Below are 18878 nucleotides of genomic sequence, written 5' to 3' on the forward strand. Positions count from 1 at the left end.
GGGACAGACATATAGTGAGGTGGAAAGCTGTAACTGAACTGTCCATATAGAGACATGGATGGCTGCCCTCTTCATGTAAAGTGGACTGGAAAAAATCCACCCATCTGTTCGAGAAGCTATAAGAAAGTTGGTTACCTGCTTGGATGCTTGGTGTAATGACAGATACAAGCAGCCTCTAGTGGGAAACCTGACGTACAAGACCTTGTCAAACTGAAGTGTGGGGTCCAAATTTATACAACCTACCTGATGTGGAAATCTCCACCTAGGAAGCTGATGGTAAAATTGGTCCAGGACCAGTGAAACAAGCTGAAGAAAATGCAGAGCTGCTCTATGACGGCACAGCTGCAAGCCAGGTGCACAAGACTCCCACAGAAACACTACAACCCCGCTCATAAACACGAGCTTGTAATAGACACTTAGAACCCACAGGAGGAAAAAACACCTCTGCCACGCCTGCTGGACCTGCAGGAGAGGATCTTCAGGCTTTTGGTTCTACAGTAAACCACCATCTGCCCACACAAACAGGAGCGATTGTACTGCACAGAAGTGATGTCACCCAGTCTGAAGTCTTCCCGAGGCAGCTTTCCCAGTGCCGACAGAATCCCTGCTGCCCCTCAGGAGTCTAATATACATCCTTCTGGTTTGACGGGATCTTATTTTCTATGAACACAGCACAAATCAACCAGTGTGATTAACAGGCACCTACAGTTGCCTTTACCTCAGGATATTCGCTGTGGCTTTCCGTTCTTGGGAAAGAAGATCTGGGTCTCGCAAAACTTCTTCTAGCAAGTTTAGGACGTTCATCTTGAGTTCGTTGTTGAGCTCGAAATCCTATAAAATGAAATGGATCTTTTTAAATTTTAGTTTTGAAGGGTTTGGCTCCATGACACCATTCCTCGTGACAAACTTATGGAAATTAAAATGCATGGGCCCTAGACCCTTCCCCCTCCAGAGATTCTGACTTAATTGGTTTGGGATGGGGCCCCGCCGCTAGGCTCCATGGGGGATAGGAATTCCTCAAAGAGACATGTGTGCCCCTTTGCCTGGAACACTGCCTCCCCCCAGGTTTATTTCTATTCACCTCTCAGCTCTAGGAGGTGATATACTTTCTCCCAGGAGCCTTCTTAAGTTGACCCAGTGGGACAAAGAGCTTTTCCTTGGTGTTCCTATGGTACAACCTATCATAACTTACTGTACTATAAGGGCTGATTTAATTGTCTGGTTTCCCGTCGGTCCATGAGTAAGATCAGTAACTGGGGCATAGCAATAGCTAAAGAAAAGATTTTGGCAAGAATAAAATCTGTCATTTGGGCAGTGACTTGAATGAAGAACTTCAGTACAGGTATGCTAAAGAATAAATGATACACACCAATGGGGCCGTGCCAAACAAACACAGGAGTGAGATTGAAAGGGTACCCACCCAGCAAAGTTGGTACTATATGAACGCCAAAATGATTAATGAGAGTAACCACCTGCAAGTCCCTACTGATGCCCACAAACAAATACATAAATAGAGAAATACATAAAGAGGGTGGAAGAGAAAACTATTCCTTACAGTGGACTTCCAATAAATGCAAAGGAATATAAGAGTTAGAAAATCACCATTTTTGACCAAAGCAGTAATAACTGATCAGGTAAGGATCATGAATAGATGCTGAAATTTATGGGGAAACAGAATTAATAGTGTCAGAGTACTCCTCCCACAATGCTACCATTAGAGATTATTTATTAATTACAAAGGAAGAATCTGACAGATGCCACCTGAACCAAGTGATCAGAGTCGCCATCACCAGTAATGGAGCAAACCAACATCATGGACCCACTAACGTAATGTTCCGTGAAGAATCATCACTTAGTATTTTTGCCCTAAACGCATAATCTCGCACCTGCATTGTGGCCTGCACACTCCAAAAATGTTAATGTCATCAAAGACAAAGAGAAACTGAGAAACTGGTCCAGTTTAAAGGACACCAAAGACACCAAAGGGACCAGAGCTAACTGCAACAGGTGAGCCTGGATTAGATCCGGGATCGAGGGGGAACTGCTACACAGGGCATTACTGGGACAACTTGCAGAAACGGAGTCAGAACTATGTACTAGTTGAGAGCACCCTATCCATGTTAAATGGTCCTGAATTTGATCATTTTGCTGGGGCTGTTTCAGAGCAGGTCCTTGTTCTTTGTTGGAGTGAGGGGAGGAGAGAGAGAATGTGAGAGAGAAAAGGAGAGGGAAGAACACTCATGTGGTAAACATGTGAACTATTGGTGATTCCAGATGTGTATCCGTGCACTTTGTTTAATTCTGGCATTTTCTCTTGATTTGAACATTTTCAAAGCAAAAAGTTAATAAAAAGGTAAAGTTGTAGTTCTTTTATTACATGCATTCTCATAAAACACCAACAGCATACTGGCAGCATCCTGGGATTGTCAGGTATTCAGAGGTGAACTGAATGCTGCCGTGACTTGCTTTCAAGATCTCACTCTGACAGACTATCTTTGTACATGCAGGCATGAGGGTTTATTTTCCCTCTTATATAAAGCTACCCATTATAAGTACATTTTAACTTCAGGAAAAGTAATTTTGAAGCACTGACATTCTGAATTCTTTTAAATGATTAGAGAGAATATTGTTAATTGCAATGGATCCAATCAAAAGAAAACAGCATACTTTTACTATATTTAGTAAATTAGGAGCATAAAGTCCATAATTTCACAAATTGTAGACAATGCAGAAGTCTAACTTAACTTGAAGATTTGTGAGCCTCAGGATGGTGGAGAACAGTGTCATTCATTTTTCTCAATATTTCACTTTCACTGTTTGACAGTCAGTACCATTTCTTCGAGAACAGGAGCCACTAGGGCCCCAGGCAACACCTTCAGTTGATATGTTTTCCTAAAATGTCACCTACTTATTGTCCAACAGCTTCTTGGCTATTGCTTTTCTTTTAAAATGTATGCGAGGAGGAGAGACTAATACCTTGCTGCTGCTCTTTTCCTTTGCCCCCACCCCCCAGTTTCAAAGGTAATGGGAATGATGCTTATAAACAGTTAATGATCTCACCTACTTCAATCTTCATGCACTACCAAAGGATTTCTCAGCCACCAGGAGTCTTTGCTTAATGAATATTTGATATTTATTATTGAGATGACTGAATCCTGTAGCTATGTTGCGTCTCTCAATGATGCAAATAATCTGATTATCATAAATGGATTAGTGTGAAGGACATCAAGCCAGTGTTTGGACCTTCTTGGGGGCTAATTAGTGATTTAATCTGCGCCCCAACCTGGGCTCTACTGCGCCCCAACCTGGGCTCAACAGGAGGAATGCTTCTGAGACCCCAGGAAGGCAAATTCTGTGAAAGGTCTTGTTAAAGAAAACAGAATGTAATTTGATTATTCTGAGCTCTGGGAAGACTAGCCTAAGACAGCCCTTTGCAAACTTGGTGAAATCTGCCCAGACACTATCTGAAGCACAACAGATGCTTACAGGTGAACACCCGCTTTGCTGAGGATGCAGCTAATATGAAGTAGGTTAGCTAATGATGGCTCAGTATGAAATGCAAGAATTCTCACTCATAGTTTTCCTTTACAATTGCACAGGCTTTCATCACGTTCAAAGTGACCTTCTGTATATGATTTCAGCTCTTCCTCAGCCGACCCAGGGGCAGGTAAGGCGGGAACCAAGATCCAATTTCACACCCAGGCGGCTGAGGCTGACAGAATGTGATCACGTGGGGGTGAGATGAGGCACACAAGGACGGGGCCGCGCGGGGACAAGAGCACACAGATCTTCCACCTTACTTCCACCCGCGCTTCGCAAACTGTCACGTGCCCACGAATCACCGCAGATTCCGGTGCAGCAGGTCTGGAATGGGGACTGAGACTCTTAATTTTCTAATGAGCTCCTGGGTTTTGCTGGTCACACTTTGAGTAACAAAAGTTTGCCATTAAAAAAAGTTCATGCAAAAACCAACTCCTCAAAAACTGATAACAATCTGAATACTGTGATGTACAACCTAGAACGTAATTTTTCTTTTTTTCACCAGTGCATGTAAAATCCAGAATTGGCCATTCAAAAATCCCTGTTTAAAAGCATAGTATCTACTACTCAATGAAAAGAAATCTGAATCAGCTAAAAGGCACTTGCCCTATTTAAACCCAGAGGTCTATTATTCACAATAAGTCTGCCTGACCGCCATTTTGTAATTATCTAGAATCTCATTTTTGGCTACGTTTCCCCAGGTCCTGAAATGGGAAACCAGAATACTGGGTGGTGGAGGAACACCGGCTCCTTGGCAAAGTCAGAAGCCAAGGCGCCCACAAGGTGGCGCTCCCGGGTCGCCTGGCTCGTCGGGAGTCGGCAGCGCCTTTCCTGGACCCGCGGGCGGTGTAGAGCGAGCTGGGCCCGAGCCAGGGAGCTTCGGGGTAAGATGAGAGAACCCCGCGGGACCCAAGAGGGCCTGCAGTTATCCCAGCAACAGCTTACTTAGGTTAGTTTTCGTTTTCCAATTCATCAAGCAGGGCTGAGGAGGCTTAAGACTGGAAAAAAGAAACCACCCTGTTTTCAAAGAGGCAGAGCCCAGAAAATGTGAGACTTTTACATTTCAGTCTCTAAACAGGAGACTATAGCTCGTGTTCTTTCAACAATTACTGAGCACCTCAATACCTAGGGTTCTGAGGGAGACACAGAACAGCCAACAGAAGTCTGGGCGAATGGAGGAGATACTAACCAGTGAAACACAGGGAGAGGGGCTTTAAGAGGGGGGAAACTTGGGCTTCCCTGGTGGCACAGTGGTTAAGAATCTGCCTGCCAATGCAGGGGACAAGGGTTAGACCCCTGGTCCGGGAAGATCCCACGTGCCGCGGAGCAACTAAGCCTGCGAGCCACAACTACTGAGCCCACATGCCACAACTACTGAAGCCTGCGCGCCTAGAGCCCGTGCTCTGCAACGAGAAGCCGCTGCAATGAGAAGCCCGCGCACCGCAACGAAGAGTAGCCCCCGTTGGCCACAACAACAGAAAGCCTGCGGACAGCAACGAAGACCAAACGCAGCCAAAAATAAATTTATCAAAAAAAAAAAAAAAAAGAGGGGAGCATCTAAAAGCAGGTGAGACCCTGGTACCTGATTGAGTCTTAGGAGAGGGGCAGGTCTGGGAACCCCCTGTAAAGAGGTGACAGCTTAAGCAGAGTGTCCAAGAGTGGAATGTGGCACACAGCAAATGCTTAGGAACAAAAAGTTACCAACCGATGATGCAAGAATCCTCCTGGAGAGGCAAGCTATTGGGACATAAGGATATTTTACCAAGATTTTATAGACTCTACTCAAACACATTCAAAAATGATTAGGAGAGTCAATATTTTCTCTAGGTTAGTGAACAAATCCTGAAGTAATTATCATAACTGAGACTTAGTGAGAGTTGGCCGCATGCTAGATGATATTCTAACCACCCTATTATCTAATTCAACCCTCAACAGCAACACAGTTACAATCATTATTATTCCCATTTCACGTATGAGGGAGCCAAAGTACAGAGAATCTAAGTATCTTGTCCAAAGTCACACAGGCAGCAAGGGGCAGACCCAGGACACAAACCTGGGCAGTGTCAGCTCAAGCCTGAGTTTTTAACTGCTACATAAGGACTCTCCAGAAACACTGGTTATCAGTGAAGGATCACTGGTGGCTTGGGCTGAAAGACACATCCAAATAGTAGCTGGTTACCGTGCTGAGCCTGGAACTATCTCCCACCTATACTAACAACCATTTGAGACACAGATCTTGAGACTGAGGTTTGTATGAATAAGACTAGACTACAGAACAGAAAAATCATCTGTGAGGCAATAAATCAGATTCTCTGGCACTTTAAAACTAACCCCTGTTGATAGTTTAGGCACCTTGGAAATTACCTTCATTCTTTCAGGAGAGCAGGGTAATAATTATAATATACTACATACAGCCAAGGGAACTCTAGGACATTGGGAAAGGCTGATTCGGTAAACACAGTTTGAGGGTAAAGAGAATTATGAGAGTAATTTTCTCACTGTAATCAGTACAGTGTATTCCTAACAGTGGCCAGAGTTTTTAAAAAGGAAAGTAGAAATACTGCAGAGTGGAGTAAAACCCCATAAATTTTAATACCTAGACTGAAGGACTCATAAAGAAGGGGCTTAGGATGTGTTAGGCTCAAAAACAAGAGCCTAAGGTTTGACTTAATGATTTTCAAGAAAAGGAAAAGCAGCCTACTGTTTCCTGCCTTCTTGACTACAGAAGATGAAAATTTTAATTAAAATTGTGGTATAGATTTAGGTTAGATCTGGGCCATTTTGTCAAATGGGAAACTGAGGCAAAGATGCTGACCAATCTTCCCAAATCTACGATCTCCCCTGGATGTTAATGAACTAAAAATAACAAGCCTCTAAACCAGTGTGGTTTACTGCTCTTCTGGGGAGGGGAACCCTCCTTTAGAACTTTAATGTTGACACCTGATCCCAGGGGGGATTGTGCTGGCTGAAAGCTGGTATGGGGGACCCTGCCCATCACCTGCCTGACCTTGTCTACCTGCCCACCTTCTCACCACCTCTGGGCAACCTTGACTCTGAATTGGGGTTTCTCACTGGAAAAGTGAACAGTAGAGTTTTCCAGCATTTCTCATCACCAAACTACAAAAATATTTTAACCCCTATAAAATTTGGTTTTGTCTGCACAATAAAAAGAACAGCCTGGGACATCTCTGGTGGTCCAGAGGTTACGACTTTGCCTTCCAATGCAGGGGGTGCGGGTTCGATCCCTGGTAGGGAAGCTAGGGTCCCACATGCCTTGTGGCCAAAAATCCAAAACATAAAACAGAAGCAATATTGTAACAAAATCAATAAAGACTTTAAAAATATGGTCCACATTTTTTAAAAATCGTTTAAAAAAAAAAAGAACAGCCTAACTGAAAATTTTAAGGGCATTAAATTTGGAAGGAAACCCTACAAAGCAATACCATAGTAATTCTAAACTTTCCAATACCTGTTCAACACTTACTAGTTATTAATTACTCATAAGATTTAGAATCTTCAAAGAAGGACAGGATATATAGGAAATGTGTGCCTGACTATCATGTAGGAGCTTATTATGTACCAGGAAAAGGTAGTAAAATCCAGATATAATTAAACCCCAAATTTGGTAAGCACGGGTGCTCCTGGTGGGCCCTCAGATATTTGTTGGATGAATGGATAAAAGTTCCTGGGAAGGGTTCTTAACTTTGAGACAAGTGGTAATAAGCTATCTAATTCTGGCAGTTTGGGAAATTAGTTTAGCAGATGTGAAGTGGGAGGCTACGAGGAGAAGGCACAATGCAAAGTGTGGAAGCTATGTCAGAACAAAAATAACTGGGAAGAGGAAAATGGCAATGAATGACACCAACTCAGCGAGAAGGAAAAAGCCATGCAGAAAATCATTTGTTTAATTATTTTCTAATAAATGACTCTGCATGTGAATGACTTGCTAAAATTCAGCCTCTAGACCTGAAGAGCTGTGTGTATAAGAATTTTAAATATTGCCCTACAACCTTGAAATCAGATAGCTCCCAAGCTTACATCTTTAAGGTTCAAAAGAGAATCAGCCTGTTTAAAAAGCATTTATCAGAAAAAAAGAGAATTTTTCCACATGCTGTGTTTTCCATTGGTTTCTAGATAGGTGGTTAATTGATATGGATTGTAGCTTTCAAGACAATGGCAAGGATTGGAGGGAGAAAGAAAAGTTTGGAAAGGCCTGGGGTTTTTTTTTGTTTGTTTGTTTGGGTTTTTTTTTTTTTTAACATCTTTATTGGAGTATAATTGCCTTACAATGGTGTGTTAGTTTCTGCTTCATAAAGTGAATCAGCTATACATATACATATATCCCCATATTTCCTCCCTCTTGCGTCTCCCTCCCACCCTCCCTTATCCCACCCCTCTAAGTGGTCACAAAGCACCGAGCTGATCTCCCTATGCTATGTGGCTGCTTCCCACTAGCTATTGATTTTACATTTGGTAGTGTATATATGTCAATGAAGGGCCTGATTTTAATCCTGATTTTATAACCTTCTTAGTTAATTAATGCCACATGCCAAGAAAATTTAACTCGAATAAAAGCCTTAGGAAAATGCTAGAATGTGTTCTCTAAGCTATGCTTTGTTCTCCCTTCCTAGATTCATGAGGGGAAAAAACTGATAAACAGCTGGTCGGTTTCCCCCACAGAGAAGAGACTCAGAGTCATAGGAATGTGGTAGAATTAGAACCTTTGACATCCATCCAGAGAGAAACTTTATACCAGGAGATGAAATATAGGTTGGTGACAGACTTGGAGCAGAGTGGAGAGGAGAGAAACACAAAGAAAATGGCAGCAGGTGAGACAACACCTTGGACCCGAATGAACAATTTGATGTACCAACGTTAAGCGGGCTCCTTGGAGTCCTAAGGTGACTTAAAGTGATGGAGGGTTGCTAGTCCTGAGGACTCGACTGCACGCCATGGTCTCCAGAAACGCTTCCAAGGTCCAAGAGTGATTATGAGCATGCAGAATGCAAATTGGGAAAAATGAGGACCCCCCCCCCATGGCACTTTCATCAGAAAACTCTTACAGCAGAGATAAGAAGCTATCAAAGTACAGAAAATCCCAGGTGTGCTTCTCCACATTTTCTCTGTCAATAAACTCCATCCACAAAAGGTTAAAGAATCCCACTAGTTCTAAAGGGAAAACTAAATTTCTGTCTCAGCAACTAATGGAAACTGAAAATAAGTTCCATTTAAGACGCTGGCTTCTTAAACTCTTAATTCTATTTCACACTGACTTGAATAAATCCTGTTGTAAATGTCTTGCCAAGCTTTTTTTTTTTTTTTTTTTTTTTTTTTCCAGTCCGCGGGCCTCTCACTGTCGTGGTCTCTCCCGCCGCGGAGCACAGGCTCCGGACGCGCAGGCTCAGCGGCCATGGCTCAGGGGCCCAGCCGCTCCGCAGCACGTGGGATCTTCCCAGACCGGGGCACGAACCCGTGTCCCCTGCATCGGCAGGCGGACTCTCAACCACTGCACCACCAGGGAAGCCCGTTGCCAAGCATTTTTTAAAAGACAAGCATGGAAAGCTTAAGGAGAGTTTAAAGGATAACAACAGGGATGCATAAAAGATAAGAAAAAGCTCTGGTAAGCAGTTCAAGGAACTAGGATCTTCTTACTTGGTTGTTTGCTTGGACCAGAGAAAAAGAGTTAGGATCTGTCTTCAAGATTTAAAAAAAAAAAATAAAGAGAACGCACATTTATCAGATAATAGCTTCTTATATATTTTCTAGAGCAATTTGACAAATCATTCTTTTCTGCAGAAGGACCCCATACAGATCATTAGGCCAATTTTACAAATTTACAGTCAGCACATACTGGAATCCAGACTAGAATTCAGGTTTCCAGATTTCTCTCCTCACGTGAGTCCTTTTTGTCCCAGAAATTAAAGTGAAATGTGATGCTATTCTGAGCGGAGGAGAGAACAATGTCAAAAACAACACCACATAGGTGAAAATAAGTACCAGCTATGTGTCCAGGAAATCAGTGGGAGCCGAAAGGACTTTAAGTTGCTGCCCTAATTAAACTGAAGAGAGCATTTCATTTTGGCTGCCTTCATGGGAAGTCTGAGCTTGTGAACAGACGCTGGTTTGTACCTGGTGGATGTTTGAGATTTCACAGCTTAGACATTCAGAGGTCAACGGTGGTGGTGTTGGACAGCTAGAAGCAAATGGGGACCAATTAATAAGGACGAGGCTATAATATAAAAAGTATGTGGCCCACGGATTATATTCCCATTTGTTGATTTTTATAAAAGCATTTGCAAGGTTGAAGCGGTAGATGACTAATTTATCATTAAAAATAAATTTTTCATAGCTGCCAGCATCTCACATTGTGACTGAATTCTCTCTTCTTGTTCCCGGCATCCCCCCCCCGCCCCGCCCCCCCAGCAAGAACCCACTGGCAGGGGAAGGCCCAGAAGCCTCCTTGTACTTAGGGGCCCCTGAGCAGTGGGGCTGCATCCCGATCCACCTGGGATAGTGGGGGACTGTCTGGGGTCCAGAGGCCTGGAGAATAGCGGGGGTTTTCTGACCTGTGACCGTGGACAGCACCAGCCCCAACTCCTGCCCTGGCCAGTGACCGGCAGAGACTGGTACACAGGAGCCTGCTAATCACTGTCTGAATGCAGGAGGCACTGCAGTGGTTTCTGGAAGGGAGAAGGAAAGGGCTCTGCCCCCCATCAACCTTTAGCAAATACAAATCCTTTGTCTAAGTGACACAGAGTCTAGGATGAAAGTAACTTTTCTAAGAGAAGACTTAGAGAGGGGAAGCCGTGTCAGTGCTAACATAAGATACACTAACTGTTTTGAGTCAGAAGTGGCTTTTTACTTTACATTTTGAGTGGTTTGCATCCCAAGCGTTGGCCGGAGAGATGGGGAGGCTGTGAGATTGTTGGTTAAGAGCCTGAGCTGGGCAGCCAGCAGCCCGGGTGCGAAACCTGGTTCTGCCACTTGCCACCTGCATCATCTTGGGCAAACTGTTTCATCTCCAGCCTTCAATTTCCCCATCTACAAAGCTGGGATTATACCTTCCCTCTCTCAAAAGGCTGGAGTGAGGAGTAAAGGATTTAGTATTTGAAGACTGCTTTAACAATACAGTATTGTTAAAGAGTGTTTTGAAAACACTGGAAGTCTGTCATTCAGAATGCATCCTCAGAGAGGAAACTGCCTTCTAGGTGGGGGGGTTAGGTTTTCAATTTCCCGTAAAGGATGGTATGTCCCATATTGTAACTAAGACAATCTCAAACCTCAGGCTGGCTCAGAGATCATTTGCCTGGAATCCCATCACCCCTCCTCCCAGCTTGTGCCAGGGACACATCCCCCCTGGGAGTGGACATTGGGAAATCTCATTCAGCTGTGGTGAGGGTTCGGGAATGGGGCGTTTGTAAAGTTCTGGGCATCTTCAGGAGTGTGAGGTCAGGAAGCGCCCACGTGTGGCAGAGAGTACTGTGGACAGGGAAGCACTCTTTCTCCTGAGAGAGCTCCAAGGTCAGGCAACCCTACTCCAAAGGCTGCCTTGTGCATGGAAAGAAGATCTGGGGCCCAAGTGCAGACACTGGGCAGTGCATGTGGACAGGGCAAGTCCTCCACTGCAGACTGATAGGAGTGGGTATAGACAAGGAGGGGGCTGAGACCCAGGAGAGGACAGGGCTGGAAGCAGGCGGAGAGCTGTCCGTCGAGGCAATAGGAGCTCAGTAGCTGGTTCTTTTTTATGCATTTCATTCTCCCGCCCACAACAAAAGTCTGTACTGTGCTTGTCCTGGCCCAACCTCCGTTTCAGATTTGCAGCAAAGGATAAATCTGAACTTAGTGCTTTAATCTGATGCTGGATTTTGTGTTTTACTAAGCAACGTCAACAAATTAAAAAATTTTTAAAGGGCCCCCTATCACCTGTCAAAATAAGAAACAGGAGATGAATTGATAAACTCCCATTTTAGGACACCCTGATCCCTGAGGTCTTTGAACATACTAAGCACTGGCCATCACAGCAGCACCCACTTTTCTGCCTCAGTAAGTCAACAGGGCATGTTCTCACTGTACCGCTGGCCTGGGGCTGCAGGCCCAAACCAAACCTAAGGATGCTCATTGTACTTCCTTACTGGGAAAAAGCCATCATCTTCTCTGTCAGATTTATAACCCCAACACCAATGTTACATAAAGGTTTTGCTTTTGTCTACATAAGCCCAGTATGGATGTGTCCCTATTCAGCAGGCTCATTGGGGCCATAGCGGGGACCACCCATCAGGTTCCTGCTTCCGAGGAACTGCAGGGGAGTGTGGAAAGAATTCTGAGCCAGACATCAGAGCTGGGTCTGGCTCACTGCTGAACTTCTGAGCGGCCTGGAACTGTGCTTGTTATTCTGTAGCCACTAGTCACTCGGGGCCAGAGGCTACTATTCTGGATGCTACGCACGTAGAACATTTCCACCACTATAGAAAGTTCACTGGGCAGTGCTGATCGAACCTCCCTGAGACCTAATGGCTTCACTGGTCAAATAGGGGTAATGGCATTTTGTCTGAAAGCCTGGGTTCAGCCCAGATGCACCCTCACAGGGCTCTACCAAGAGCAGCCATCCGCAGTGTTCTGAGCATCCATCTAGAACAGTTACTCTAACAGGTGTTACCTTCCATAACCCCTCACATTCACAAGGAGTAAGTAGTACCATCCCCACTTTATGAAGAAATGGAGGCCTGGGGGAGCTAAACAGTTTGCTCAGCCACAGAGCTGACACACGATAGGGCAGGGTTTCAATCCAGGCAACTTTGACTCTGAAGCCTGTGCTCTTACCCACATCATCCTGCTTTTCCAACAAGATTCTGAAGGCCCCTCTGCTCAGGATCCATGGAACATGGACAGACGGCTTGGGTTCAGCTCCTACTAGGATTTTTGGAGGCGTAAGAACTTTCACCTCTGCTGCTCTGAGTGACTACAGAGTGGGGCTGTGAGGGCTGCTAATTCCTGTTTTATACCCCAAACTACATTTATTTGTTAATTGTGTTCAGAAAGTGTTATAGAATATATTTTTTCAGGTTATATAATAATATTTATTTTCCGTTTAAAAGATTATTTTGGGCTACTCAAATACAATAGGCTTCATATTAGAATTTTTGAAAGCTGTTGTTTTCCCTAAGCACTCTCTCACTCTGACAATCAATTGCAGATGATAAAAATTTACTAGATTTGTCCTTTCCTTGATACACGTATGGTAGTTAATCTAGTTTGTAAAGGATACAAGAATGACTATAAAGTGACACTGTCACCTCATAACTGCCTCCTTTTAAGTTGACCTATTTTTATACCCTACCATGCAGCTAATATACAGTAGCATACAAATAGCATTATAGAATATATTTTTTAATAAAAAGACTAATAGGGTCTGTGTGAGTATGTGTATATGTGTGTGTATATTTCTATGATAAAGTATATATAAAACCCTCTTATAAACGTGTACATACTTACACCCTTATGAATATAAATTTTAAAAGTATCATACACAATGTTAAAAGCAAAAGAACGAACTGGGGGAGGTAACAGAAATAAAAGCAAAAATAAACAAATGGGACCTAATCAAACTTACAAGCTTTTGCACAGTTAAGGAAACCATAAACAAAACGAAAAGACAACCTACGGACTGGTAGAAAATATTTGCAAATGATGAGACTGACAAGGGCTTAATTTCCAAAATATGCAAACAGCTCATACAACTCAACAACAAAAAAACAACCCAATCGAAAAACTGGTAGAAGACCTAAACAGACATTTCTCCAAAGAAGACATACAGATTGTCATAGGCACATGAAAAGATGCTCAAAATTGCTAATTATTAGAGAAATGCAAATCAAAACTACAATGAGGTGCCACCTCACACCTGTCAGAAGGGCTATCATTGAAAAGTCTACAAATAATAAATGCTGGAGAGGGAGAAAAGGGAACCATCCTACACTGTTAGTGGGAATGTAAGTTGGTACAGTCACTGTGGAAAACAGCATGGAGGTTCCTCAAAAAACTAAAAATAGAGTTGCCGAATGATCCAGTAATCGCACTCCTGGGCATATACCTGGACAAAATTATAATTCTAAAAGATACATGCACCCCTATGTTAACAGAAGCACTATTCATAATAGCCAAGACATGGAAGCAACCTAAATGTCCATTGACATTTATGATGGACATTTATGAATGAAGAAGATGTGGTACACACACACACACACACACACACACACACACACACACACACACACACTGGAATATTACTCAGCCATTAAAAAAGAATGAAATAATGCCATTTGCAGCAACATGGATGAACCTAGAGATTATCATACTAAGTGAAGTAAGTCAGAAAGAGAAAGACAAATACCATATGATATCATTTATACGTGGAATCTAAAATGTGACACAAATGAACCTATCTACAAAACAGAAACAGATTCACAGACATATAGAGAACAAATTTGTGGTTGCCAAGAGGGAGGGGAGGTGGGAGAGGGATGGATTGGGAGTTTGGGGTTAGCAGATGCGAACTACTATATATAGAATGGGTAAACAACAAGGTCCTACTGTATAGCACAGGGAACTATATTTAATATCCTGTGATAAACCATAATGGAAAAGAATATAAAAAAGAATGTATGTATTGGGTTGGCCAAAAGTTACAGAAAACACAAATGAACTTTATGGCCAACTCAATATACGTATAACTGAATCACTTTGCTGTACAGCAGAAATTAACACAACATTGTAAATCAACTATGAAATTTTTTTTTAAAAAAGAACAAACTGGGGGAAATGAATGTAACTGGCAGATAAAGGGCTTAATCCTGATATCTAACAAGTATATAATATCGATAAGAACAATACTAAAAGTAACAGAAAACTGAGCAATGCCCAGCAAGAGGGACATTTGACTGGGAGGGGCCTCTCCAGTGCCAGAAATGTTCCATTTCCTGCTCAGGGTGGGAGTTGTACAGGTGTGTTCATAGGTAAAAAGTCACTGAGTTATACCCATGTTCAGTACCCTTTATTTGAAGTCTGTAATATCTCAATAAAATGCAAAAAAGCATATAAACTAGGAGTTCTTCATCAGCAGCTAAATACGCTCTTGGTCCATTGTACAATGAAGGTAAGAGGACTGAAGTGAGTTAGAAACATTAAGAGTTGAGTTATTTTGATAAAGTCTGTGAAATTACTCTTGCCAAGGAGACCTACACTTCCTGCACCATGAACGATAATGAAATAATCAGGCGGTGGTACTATTTTTCATAGATCTCATTAAATTACTCTGTAGGCCATCCTTCCCCACCCTTTAGGGCGGGCACTAAAGTCATCCAGAAGCTTTACTTACAAGAACAATCTCTTCAATCAGAATGTCCAATCCAATATATTAATCCAAGTTCCATCTCAGTCCAGAATAAGCCATTTCCCTCCTGCCTCTGCCTGGCCTGCCTCAAGCCTAGAAGCCCACATGGGAGGCCCCTTCTCTCTCCACAACCTCCCCTCTGCTTTCTTGCTATCACTTTGACCTTCCAGGGAAGGAAGGTAACCTGATGTTCTGGAGCAGGTGGAGCCTGGCGCTGGTTCCTACTGGATGTGGTGGATGGGACAGTGGCTAGCTCCTCCTTTTGTGGCACTTGGTGGGATTTTTGGAGACCTCTCTGCTGCAGACTTAAGGCCTGCTACCCCGACTCAGTCAATGTCTGGATTTTGCTCATGCTCACGTCTACCCCAGTGTCTGGCACACTCTGGGGCTCAGTTCTTATTAGTAAATGAAATGAATGAAGGAGGTGAGAAAACTGAAAAGGGAGTAGCAATATTCCCTCCATAAACTCCTTTGGGAAGATTTTTAGGTAAGTAGGCCATTTCAGGCTGACCTTACACTTTTTTTTTTTTTTTTGCGGTACGCGGGCCTCTCACCATTGTGGCCTCTCCCATCGCGGAGCACAGGCTCTGGACGCGCAGGCTCAGCGGCCATGGCTCACGGGCCCAGCCGCTCCGCGGCATGTGGGATCTTCCTGGACCGGGGCACGAACCCACATCCCCTGCATCAGCAGGAGGACTCTCAACCACTGCGCCACCAGGGAAGCCCTGACCTTACACTTTTAAAACATGTACGCTAATTCCCTTCAGCCTAGAATTAAGAAAATAAATGACTGTTTCATTCTCAGCCACTTGTCATTCAGATGGCACCCCTTGTCTGATGAAGCAAATCGTAACCTGCGGACACAGCTGCAGGCTCCTTTATCAGTGCCATTCCATGGTCTGTAAAATCCCACAAACAAGTGGACAGAGAATTTTTTCAGAATTAGTTGATCAATAAGACAACTCAGGAAAATCAAAATTGCTGTAGATTATACATACGAGACCTTCCACAGAGACTTGAGTGTAGATCTGAGCTGTTTATAGCCAGCCTCCAAGTCCCTCCCTGGCTGTGCACAGAGGACACAAGCAGAAATGCTAATTCAAAACTATACACGCACCCCAACGTTCATAGCAGCATTATTTGCAATTGCCAAGATATGGAAGCAACCAATGTCCATCAACAGATGAATGGATAAAAAAGATGTGAGATAGATACACACACACACACACACACACACACACACACACACACACATATAATGGAATATTAGCCATAAAAAAGAATGAAATTTTGCCATTTGTTGTAACATGGATGGACTCGGAGGGTATTAGACTAAGTGAAATAAGTCAGACAGAGAAAGACAAATACTGTATGATATCACTTATATGTGGAAACTAAAAAATACAACAACTAATGAATACAACACAAAAGAAGCAGACTCACAGATACAGAGAATACCCCAGTAGTTTCCAGTGGGGAGAGGGAAGGAGGGGGGGGTCATACAGGGGTAAGGGGCTAAGAGGTACAAACTATTGTGTATAAAATATGCTATAAGGATATATTGTATAACTTAGGGCAATATAGCCAATATTTTATAATAGCTATAGAGTATAACCTTTAAAAATTGTGACTCACTATACTGTACACCTGTAACTTATAAAACATTGTACATTAACTATACTTCAATTAAAAAAATTTTTTTAAAAAAGCTCCACAGGGGCTTCCCTGGTGGCGCAGTGGTTGGGAGTCTGCCTGCCAATGCAGGGGACACGGGTTCGCGCCCCGGTCTGGGAGGATCCCACGTGCCGCGGAGCGGCTGGGCCCGTGAGCCATGGCCGCTGGGCCTGCGCGTCCGGAGCCTGTGCTCCGCAACGGGAGAGGCCACAACAGTGAGAGGCCCACGTACCGCAAAAAAAAAAAAGAAAAGCTCTACAGTCCTGAAATATGCAGACACCTTGGAATTGTGTGAATGCCACATAAGGCTGTCCGGCAGGACACCCTTAAGAAGGGTGTGGACACCTAGTGAAAACACTTCCTTTACTCAGAGTCCCTCTACACACAGCCCTGATTTTTGGTCCACTAGTGGTTGTAGTCTCTGTCTTGGCTGACTTTGGAAACTTTAAAGGCTAGAAAATGACTTCCTGGAGAGAATGAACAAACAGCAACATTAAAATATAAACTCAACCACTATTACTGGGCCTCTACCATGCACTCAGCATTGCGGAGCCAGTGAAAGGAGATACAAAGATCCTTGTCTGGACGGAGCTTCCAGGCTGGTTGGAGGGAGAGGAAGTGTGTATCTCTCCTGGCCTCAGCTGGAAGGGGTATAGTCATAGGCACCTATGTTGTACTTTATGTCCTTCAGGCTTCTTAATCCAACGTCACCTTTAATTCTCACCACATCCTTAGGTGAGGTAAAACAGGGATGGTTGTTCTCTTTTTTAGAGGGGGAAATTAGCGCCCAGAGGGACTGAGTGACCAGCTCAGGGCCTCAGAGAAGATATAATGGCGGAGCTGGAAGAAAAACACAGGTCCTCCCCGACTCTGGGCTGCGATGCCTAGACAAGGCATATGGGAGAAACTCAGCTCAGCCTTGTGGTTTCACTTTCAACATGGAAGGAAAAAAATGAGTGAAAAAGCACTACAAAATGAGGAGCAATCAGGGCAGAGTATGTTCACAGATGAAAATTTTTAGAATCAGGAAAAAAATGAAACGTTTTAGCTTAACCAAATACTAAAGAAAAGGCTAGAAGATTCCAGGAGAAGAAATGGCATTCTAGCACTACCTTTGGGGGGATGGGGAGAGTTGAAGGTGACACCCTAGGGAAATTTTTTATCTCTGGAGAACCAACACCCATACTTCTGCAACTCTTTGTTTCTCCTGAAATAAGTTCAGGGTAGTATCTGCCGATATTAGTTACCTTTGATGAGAAATTAGAAATAAATGCATGATATCCAAAACTTTGTAGGAGACTCGATTTTCTAGATCATTTGGAGACAAATTTACACCTTGTTTCCCTGTGGCTTTCCTGTTTTCTACAAATTGCAATGGTGTCCCTGCTTAGTCTATCATGTGAGAAAAAATGCAATTGTTAGCATGCTGCACTGCTTTGTGAAATGAGTACAACTCCCTACTCATTGTTTTAAAAGCTACTGCTTCAGGTAGCCACAATAATGCGACATTCTTCCTTAAATGGTCTCAACTGACACTGAATGAATCAGATAACAAAACCCCTCTTATCCCAGCCCTTCATTTGTGATGTGAAAACCAAAGACAACCTGGCAGAGTCAGATTATAGCCCAAGTTTTCAGACCAGCAGTCTCATCTCACAGCTGAACGTTGCCTTTGGAAGAGTAGAGACCTTTAGATAAACCTGAATAAAGGCATCAAGCTGTGCTGTTAATCCTTCTTTAAGCACCGTGGTGGTCACCCTGCTTAGGGTCCCTCAAGTCAGGGGCCGCGCTCCCACCTCCTCTAACTCACCTGGCTGGGGCTGTGCCACAGTGGTGAGAGGAGACGCTGGGCACACGATGGGGCCTCTAGGACCGTGAGCTGAACCAGCTCTGTCCACTGGAACTGTTTACTAATCCAGACCTGCTCTTGGTAACGACCCACTAACTTGATTCCGCTCTCCATTAAGAGATTATGACTGGTCTGGTCTCTATAATGGTCACATAGGAAACGTAATGAATTTGGAGAAAGAGTACATTTTAATTTTAATTACATTTAAAATAAAATGTAATTAAAATTGAATTTAATTACATTTTACTTGTAATGCCAGTTGGATAAATAAAGGTTTTGTTTAAAATCCATATGAAACTCTATAATGGTGCTATGCTCTTACTGCCCTTCAAAATTCAGAAAAGAGAATTAAAAGGAAACCACTGACTTTCCCAAAATAGTCAAATAGCAACTTCTCTTGTAAGTGCTGTTTACCAACTTGCAAGT

At 43.3% G+C, this 18878-nt stretch overlaps 1 protein-coding gene across 1 annotated transcript in view; it reads right to left on the bottom strand.

Moving 5' to 3' along the window:
• Nucleotides 1-18878, bottom strand: part of RASGRF2 (Ras protein specific guanine nucleotide releasing factor 2) — a 230889-nt gene that overhangs the window by 29193 nt on the left and 182818 nt on the right. Inside the window, exon 19 of the mRNA XM_007451722.1 lies at nucleotides 719-831. Within this exon, the coding sequence (XP_007451784.1) occupies nucleotides 719-831 (113 nt within the window). The remainder of the gene's footprint in view (nucleotides 1-718; nucleotides 832-18878) is intronic.

Source organism: Lipotes vexillifer, unplaced genomic scaffold (assembly GCF_000442215.2).
Source record: "Lipotes vexillifer unplaced genomic scaffold, Lipotes_vexillifer_v1.1 scaffold740, whole genome shotgun sequence".
NCBI classification, from domain to species: domain Eukaryota; kingdom Metazoa; phylum Chordata; class Mammalia; order Artiodactyla; family Lipotidae; genus Lipotes; species Lipotes vexillifer.